Source organism: Nicotiana tabacum, chromosome 11, assembly GCF_000715075.1.
Source record: "Nicotiana tabacum cultivar K326 chromosome 11, ASM71507v2, whole genome shotgun sequence".
Classification (NCBI taxonomy): Eukaryota; Viridiplantae; Streptophyta; class Magnoliopsida; order Solanales; family Solanaceae; genus Nicotiana; species Nicotiana tabacum.
Genome location: NC_134090.1, coordinates 20,747,081 through 20,756,556, shown reverse-complemented (window position 1 = coordinate 20,756,556; position 9,476 = coordinate 20,747,081). Strand labels below are relative to the sequence as shown.

At 35.2% G+C, this 9,476-nt stretch overlaps 1 protein-coding gene across 1 annotated transcript; it reads right to left on the bottom strand.

Moving 5' to 3' along the window:
- Positions 1 to 591: 591 nt before the first annotated feature.
- LOC107772390 (peroxidase 5-like) lies at positions 592 to 2,069 on the bottom strand. Its single transcript, XM_016591890.2, has 2 exons — positions 1,772 to 2,069; positions 592 to 1,534 (listed from the first exon to the last, which is right to left on the bottom strand). Exons 1-2 carry the CDS (start codon positions 2,015 to 2,017, stop codon positions 749 to 751), a joined length of 1,032 nt encoding a protein of 343 aa, XP_016447376.2. The 5' UTR covers positions 2,018 to 2,069; the 3' UTR covers positions 592 to 748.
- Between the last annotated feature and the right edge of the window lie 7,407 nt (positions 2,070 to 9,476).

Sequence of the window (9,476 nt, the reverse complement as noted above, 5' to 3'; positions counted from 1 at the left end):
GCGTATCTTCTTAATCAACAACCCTTATCATGTTTAGCAGTCTTCTTCCAACAAACTCGGACCTGGGTAACTTAATTTGAGATAAAGTTACTCTTTTGCAAAGACGTACAATCATCAACCTTGAGGAGTTGGTTCTTAACCCTGAGGAGTTTGGTTCTTAACTCTGAGGAGCTGGTTCTTAGAGCAGTTAAGCAGCTACGTTGAGGACCTGATTCTTAGAGCATTTGATGTAAAACAAACTTCATCAAAATCTCAATACTCAACTTTAATCTCTTTACATTTTTCCTTTCCTTTTGAGCATCTTATATATGACTGAGAGATTATTATGCTCTTTGATTGTTCATTTCATGTTATGCACTAATTATTTGATTTTATTTACCTTCATGGACTAAGTTACTGGAGTTGGTGGTAATGACAAATTTTGGTGAATTGGACTGTAATGCTTTCTTTCAAATCAAGAAAGGGTAGTTGGTAGATTATTACAACTCCCTCATATCAAATATACTCTTTTTTGGAAGATGAATAAATTAAATGTGCAGTTGAATTTTAAAAATCAATCAATTATAGAACTCAATTCAAATAATCCTTTCAATATTCAATCGAACAAACATTGGGAAAAATTAAAGGAACAAAAACAATTGGACACTCATTGGGGAAAAAGAAAAGCAAAAACAATTGAACAAACATTGAATCATCCTTGCAGCTTGAGTAGGATGGGAAAAGTTGAAACAGTAGTGATCACCATTCCTTATAAATTTAAGGAAGGCAAAAGATTATTGAAATGGCAGTTGCTCCTGATCTCTCCCTTTTGACCTGTGAGGACATCCAATTGACCCATGTGAATCATTGCAGCTGCAAATTTCTTAGCCCAAACTGAACCATATCTTGCATTGAAGTTCACCATTTTAGCAGTTGTAGGATTGGCCAGCAACCCCTGATCAGAAATCAACAGCCCCTTTTTACTCTTTAACGCAGCGTAGTATTTGTTATCCAACCTGTTTGGTGTCAGGACATCAAGATTTGCAGGGTTCGTGACTCCTGTCCCGTTTGTGAGTGCCTCTGGTGGGCAAATGGACTTCAAGAAGTTGGCGTATTCAGGATAAATTGGCAGATTTTGTTGGTTGTTTTGAGGGTAAAGGCGATTAGCGAAAACAGCGCAGTGAGCAATGCCAATGGAATGCGCGCCAGATAGGGTCACCATTTCATCAGCGGACATACCTTTTCTGGCAAAGTTCTTGATGAGTTCCTTGGCGTCGACAAATGGAGAAGGAAGATTGGCCAATGTTTCAGAGTCAATGGAAACTCTACCATCACGACGTCCAGCTTCGACATCATAGTATATATTCCCAACTTTATAGGAACTGTCCCGAGCAGCAAAGGCAAGAATGTCAGCACAGGATACAGTTCCGGGGCATGCATCCTCAAGTTGTGCTTTTGCTGCATCAACAACCTCGAAACCTCGTAAACTATTCTTGTTGGGAACACCTTCCTTCTCTGAGTTTGGTCCATCCAATAGTACTGATGCATCACACCCCTAATTACATAAACAACACACAATTATAAGGTAGTGCAATTATCAAACGAAAATATAAACACCAGCATACGCATATTGGTAATTAAATCAGCACAGATAATCAGAGTTCTAGCTACATGTTCGGTAGATTCCAGTAATTTTGGCCAAAACTCTGTGTCCATATATGCATAAATAACTTATCCAGAATCCAGTAAACTGCCTTTTCTAGAATTCAGAACTCATAAACTGAAAAATTACCCTGACGAAGCAGTCGTGAAAATGTAGCCTGATAAGGCCAGCAGCAATGCCTGGATTACGCGATACGGCTTTGTATACAACATTTTTCACAATTTCTTCAGCAGGAGGACATCTATATCTGTAGAAACCTACTCTAAGTGGTGGCCATGTTGTTTTCTTCCCATAGGCAAGAGATGGTACTGAAAAAGATAAAATCAGGCAAGCTAAAAGTGCTAAAACAGAAAGGTTGAAGCTCTTGGAATCCATCTTTTTAAGACTCAATAGCAGCTAGGCACTATGAATTTTTCTTAGTAATTGGCTTTCCTTAAGTGATGGATATAACTTATGAACACATTGGAGTATTTATAGTTTGAGAAATTAATTGAAATAGTCTATAATTACAGATGAGCAAAACATGATAGCCTGTAACACAACTGTATAGCTGAAGTATTCTTGAGCTTGTTTGACCTTTGATGAATTCCACAGCTACCACCTTATTATATCATCCATGAGTAGATTGACACTCTTTTTACCCCTTAATGCTAAATTTCTACTCTCTCTTCCATTTTATCTGACATTATTTGCTTATTTTCGTTATATAAAAAATGACACATTTCTCTTAAACTTTTCATTTTATACTGCTGAGATACATACATAAGGGTAATTTTGAAAAAGCAAATTGTTTCTTGATTATATAAATGGACACTTATTTTGGACCAAAATAAAAAAGCAAATTGGTCACTTATTGTGGACCGGAGGGAGTATTATGTCATCCATATATAGGTTGACACTCTTTTTCCCCTTAATGATTAATTTCTATTTCCTTTGTTCTTTTTTGTGTGACTTTTTCCTTATTTTCGTTGTATTATATAAAAAATGACACATTTCTCTTAAACTTTTCATTTTATACTGCTGAGATTACATTGCATGTTCAAGATCGAGGCATCCCAGCATGAAGCATGCAGGGTCTAGGGAAGGATCACACCCTAAGTCAGAGGCAGACGCATGTTAACTTTACTAAATATATGTGCCAATATACTAAGGAAACGGACGAGTAGTAAGAAATGATACCACTTAACACAAATTTTCTCCTGGCACATTTGTTATGTGCCTAAATTTTCTCTAAGAGGTTAGAGGGTTCGAATCACAACTAACATGTATTTTTTGCAAATATTTGAGAGGGTCTCTATAGTTAAAAATATTGATTAAGTATAATTAAACTCATGACTTTTTCTAACTTAAAACTCAACAAAACTAATGGGCCAACACTATTTACTGTCTAGAAATATGATAATCAACGTTATTTATTTCCATTCTTCTTTAAATTTCGACACCACTTACAAAAAAAAATTGCATACTCCCCTGACCCAAGTTCAAAAGGTCTCTAAGATTATAAATTATAAAAGTATTTCTTTCTTAAATTCGATATCCAGTTAAACATTGTCATATAAATTGAAACAAACGATGAAAGTAGTGGTCAAAGGCTGACAGAAATGATTTGATTTTATATTGTGCATAAACTAATAAAAAACATTCCTAGAGTGCTCCTCTCGATTCTTTGTTCTTTCTACAATAAAATCGAAAAGGACATTTCTGGTTTTTCATTTGACTGAAGATTTGCTTAATTGGTCGTGGTATTGAAAAAACAAGATCCACTTGGTATTTGAAATGGCTTATTTATTTGATTAGTTGGTTGCAAGTACGTGTTAGTATCTTTATGCATTCCACATATAATATTTGTCAACTCATTAAGATAGCTTTCTTAATTGGTAATAGGGGTCTGACTTCTTGACTTTCCTCTTTCATCTTAGTCCAGAAACTCCAACATTCCTAGTCTATAACAAGTAGGGCAAGAGAAAATAGAAGGAAGCTTGATTCTTTGATTTTTTGGATTTACTTAAAAGAAAAGGAGAGATTCTACTTACATATATTATACTTAAAAAAATACTATATTATATATTTATGTAGATTATACGTGCAAATTATTGCATCATTTAGCTATATTATATATGTATGTAGGTTACCTCCATCAGCAATGACTCATCTTCTCCCACTATTTCGAGAGTGCTCAACCATAACATACAAACGCTCGTTCGTGGCCAGTTTGTTTGGATGGTTGTTATGTATTGTATCGTATTCTATTGTAACTTTAAATATGGTATAATATTTATTTTGATTGTAATTTTAATTTTATTGTATCGTATTGTTAAATTTATTATTATGTAATGACTAAAAAACTCCTTTTACGTAACAATCGATTTAGTGTGGTCATGTTGTTACCTTATTTTTTTCTCATCTTGCCCTTATTATAATTCTATTTTACTCTTCATCCTACCTTTTTAATAACTAGTTTCTGGGCACGCGCTTTCGCACGTGTTCCCCATCTCAATGATTATATAATATAAGAAATTAAATTAATATTATTAAATATTATGATTTATTTATAAAATAAAAATAAAAAGTATAAATTTCTGAAATTGATAAACATTGATCTTATTAAAATATCTCAATGGCATGGATGGACTTATAATTTGCTATTAAACATTTTGGTATCTTTATTTTTTTCATCTTAGATGGATGAATTCAGATTGATTGCTATGTCTTAGAGTTATGTGGTTTTTATTTTCAGATTCTTTTTTCTGGACAAAAACAAATTACGCAATAAGTTTCAAAATTTAACGATAATCCAATGCATTAGTAACTATCACGACCCGGATTTCCCACCCTCGGGAGTCGTGATGGCGCCTAGTAATGTGAGCTAGGCAAGCCAATTCTTAACTGCCACTTCGTTAACAAATTACTTCTTTTAACATTATCAGTAATATCATGAAAACAACGGAATTAAATAAATATGCGGAAGACGTAAATTAAAGAAACTGAACAATAATGTGGAAATCAACATATGCCTCTACCCAATAACTGGTGTCACATTACTCACGAACTTCTAAGAGTACTAAATACAACCGTTTGAAAGAAAAATATAAATTGTTTGTCTCGAATATATGAGATAACAGAATGAAATTTAAGATAGAGGAGACGCCGGGCCTGCGGACGCCTGCAAGGCTACCACAATGTCTCACTGGACTGAAGGCTGGCTCCCGTGCTACTGCTGTTGTCCATGACCTGGATCTGTGCAAAAGAGCACAGAGTGTAGTATCAGCACAACCGACCCCATGTGCTGGTAAGTGTCCAGCCTAACCTCGGCGAAGTAGTGACGAGGCTAGGACCAGACTCCAAATAAACCTGTGCAGTTCATATATATATATATATATATATATATATATATATATATATATATATATATATATATATATATATATATATATATACAGCGGGAAAAGATACAGGAATAACCAGTCAATGTGGTTAGGGGAAACATGTTGTGGGGGTGAATATAGTTCCGAATAGAAAGGCATCAAGTAAGGAAGGAAACAACATAACTAGAATATCAACAAGGAAGCAGAAATCAACAATTTGCACGGCATCACCCTTCGTGCTTTTACTCTCGTTCTCACCAAAACAATACACGGCATCACCCTTCGTGTTTTACGCTCTTCCTCACCCAAACAACAATCACAAGGCAAATATGGTAAGGGAATCTAATACCTCGAAGTAAATCAAATAACAACAAGTAATGAAAGAAACAACATAACTCGGATATCAACAAGGAAATCAGAAATCAACAAATGCACGGCATCACCCTTCGTGCTTTTACTCTCGTCCTCACCAAATCAATCGTATCTTAATAATGTGCACGGCATCACCCTTCGTGCTTTTACTCTCTTTCCTCACAATATAGTCAATGAATATCGGTACGGAATGGTACATCGTACGGCACGACATCACCCTTCGTGATTTACACTCTTTCCTCACAATAGCAAACAATGCACGGCATCACCCTTCGTGTTTTATCGCTCTTCCTCACTCAAACAACAATCACAAACAAGCGGCAAGGGATTAAACAAATAATAATAATAGAAATCCCGGCAAGGAAATACAATCTAACAGCTAAATCCCGACAAGGGAACAATATCAATAAATCTCAACATCTCGGCAAGGGAGATAATTAACAAAGCAACAAGCATCCCGGCAAGGGAACAATTAAATAACTCTTTCTCTTTCTTTCACTTCTTACTTTATAACTTACTTTACCACTTGAGTCAATGCTCCAAAGGGGTTCAATTATCTCATATACTTTCACAATTCATATTATAACTCGAGACAATGCTCCTCGAATTTCAAAGATCACAATTTCTTTCACATGCTTTTTACAACATATAGAAATCATCATTAAGGCATGAAAGATACAACAAAATCAGAATATCCGCAATATAAAGACTCACAGTCATGCTAGACACCAACGTATAGATACTTGTCACCATGCCTATACGTCGTACTCGACAATTAGCACGTAGCAAATAAAACTCAACTCCTAATTCCTCAAGCTAAGGTTAGACCAAACACTTACCTCGAAGCTTTGAACAACACTCAAGCCTAAATTATAGCTTTACCCCCTTGATTCTACCACCAATCCGCTCGAATCTAGTCATAAGTTACTTAATTACATCAATAAGTGCTAAATGAATCAACCCCAATGCATGAAAAATGAGTTTTCCCAAAGTTTTACCCAAAAAGTCAAAATCACCCCCGGGCCCACGAGTTCGAAAACCGAGGTTCGGACCAAAACTCGATTACCTATTCCCCCACGAATCCAAATGTATAATTTATTTTGAAATCGGACCTCAAATTGAGGTCCAAATCCCCAATTTTTGAAAAACCTAGGTTCTACCCAGAACACCCAATTTCCCCCGTGAAAATCTTTGATTTTAAGTTGAAACCATGTTAAAAGATGTTAATGATTGAAGAAAACTAGTTAAAAATGACTTACAATTGATTTGGAGAAGAAAAGTTGTTTGAAAAATCGCCTCTTATGTTTTTGGCGTTTTGAAAAGTGAAAAATAGCTGAAAATCCCGTTTATTTATACCCCTCTCAGATCCTCACTGCGAACCGCATAAAAAGGACTGCGGTCGCGGAGCTCCACTGCGGACCGTATTAAACGGACTGCGGCCATACAGGCCTCCCTGAAGACCCACAGTTCAGCACCCTGTGCGGACCTCACAAAGGCGACTTCGTCCGTACAGCCTCCACGGCGCCCCGCACAAAGGCGACCGCGGCCGCGCTGGCCCCTCCGCGGTCGCACGCGATTTCTCGCGGACCGCACTAAAGGGTTCAGAGGCCTGCAACTTCCTGAACCTGCAACATCTGACTTTCTAAACCTAAGGCATCCCGGAACCTACTCGAACTCACCCGAGCCCTCGAAACTCCAACCCAAGTATACACACAATCTCAAAAATATCCTAGGACATATTCGTGTCATCAAATTACCAAAATAACATCACAGGCATCGAATTAAACCTCGAGATCAATGAAATTTCTCAAAACTCTTTTAAGCATCACATTTCTCAATTAAGGTCCGGATCGCGCCAAACGACGTCCGTTTTTAACCAAATTTCACAGGAATGACTCAAGTCATATATAAGACATGTATCGGGTGCCGGAACCAAAATACGGGCCCGATACCAACTCGTGCCAATCAAATTTCATTTCAATTTCCTTAGACATTTTCAGAAAAATAATTTCCTTTAAAAATTCACTTCTCGGGCTAGGGACCTCGGATTCCGATTCCGGGCATACGTACGAGTCCCATATTTTCCTATGGACCCTCCGGGACCGTCAAATCACGGTTCCGGGACCGTCAAATCATGGTTCCGGGACCGTCAAATCACGGTTCCGGATCCGTTTACCCAAAATATTGACTGAAGTCAAATTTATTCATCTTAACATCAAAACTTAGCATTTTTCACAAAATTTTATATTTAAGCTTTCCGGCTACGCGCCCGGACTGCGCAAGCAAATCAAAGCGACTCTAAATGAGGTTTTCAAGGCCTCGGAAACATATAATGAGTAAGAAAACAGGTGACCCCTTTGGGTCGTCACAGTAACATCTTCACAATGCAATGTTCTCTTTTTTTGTTTCTTCTTCTTCCTCCTCAATTCCCCTCCTTCTCCTCACGGATATTTATTTATAAATCACGCCATGATTTGATTGCATATAAGTAGGAGACTGTTTTCAAAGTAAGTATATTTAGGATAATGAAAAAGGAAATTAAAAGAACATAGTAACTGAAACACATAATAATTTTTATTGATTAAACAGTAGGATGAACCTTTACCAACATGTATACCTAGGGGTGTATATAGATCGGATTGGTTCGGATTTTTCATTTATCAAACCAAATCAAATCAATGGTGTCAAGTTTTTAAATATATAGACCAAACCAACAAAGTCGAGTTTTTCAATCTCGAGTTTTCGGGTTTTTTTGGGTTTTCGGATTTTTTTCCGGTAAAGTCTTCGTAGCATAAAATATGTAACTCGTGCTCCAAATATTTGTTAAGTCCTAGTAGAATATAACTATATAATGTATTTTCCAAGAAACCAACACAATAATATGAGATAAGTCATAGTATTATACTAAAATATTCAATAACAAATATAAAATAATAAAATTACATAAAATAAATATTGTTAATTAATAAGCCATAATGAAAATTAACATAATCTAAAAATAATATATAGGTCATGATAAAATAAGTATAGCTAATAAGTACTAATATTAATTACATAACTAAGCACTAAAGAAAAAGATAAATTAAGTTATGCATTTTCATTATAAATCAATGTAAAACTAAAATAATTATCCAACACTATCGCCATTCCTAGTATTGAATTGAATTTCTTTTGCTAGCATTAGTAGTGATTTGAACTTTGTTTGAGTTACTACATTTATGGGCTATAAAATTTATTTACCATTCAAGAATGTTAAGTCTAAACTTGAAATAATACGTTAAAAGATAAAACTGTGAAAAAGTTTAAGAAATATTTATAAATTACATTACAATAAATATTTATGTGTCTAATATATTTTTAAAAATTATATAAATGTACTATCGAGTTGGTTTGGTTTCGGTTTGATTTTTTTTAGTTAAAACCAAACCAAACTAATTATGGTCGGGCTTTATTTTCCAATACCAAATCACATCGAATTTTTTTTCTTTCGATTTGACTCGAATTATTGATTTGGTACGGTTTATCTATTTTCTTTGTAAAGGTACTCCAGAAAAGAGTAGGGCACTGATCGAGCACATAGAGATGTATATGCAAGCTCCTCTAAAAAGGAATGATACATCATGTATGCAAAGACAGATTAATTATTTAAATGTTACTAATAAAATTATGATATACTCATAATTATTCAGTCCTTACGGCCCAACCAGCTTGTTGTAAAGAATAAAATCTCCAAAAACGATGAATATCAATATATCACAAGCATGAACATGAATCTCATGTTCCTATCAATATAGATACGAATAAGGATCTTGGTACCACAATCCAATTTAGAGAGTAATTTAATTAGAATGAACAAATTTAATGGAAGACTGACCATCTAGAAATTGTTTGTATTTCTGTAGATGAATCTGCAGGTATATATTATTTTGCCAATGGCAACTCTTCAAACTTTTAGCTTAAGTTTAAAGAAAAAGTCTGGTTTACTTCTTTTTTTTTTTTTGGGGGGGGGGGGTACAGAGAAGCTTGATTAACGTACCATTTTAAGAAGGAATCATTTAGATTTTATTATTTTATCAATTACAACTCTTCAAATTCTT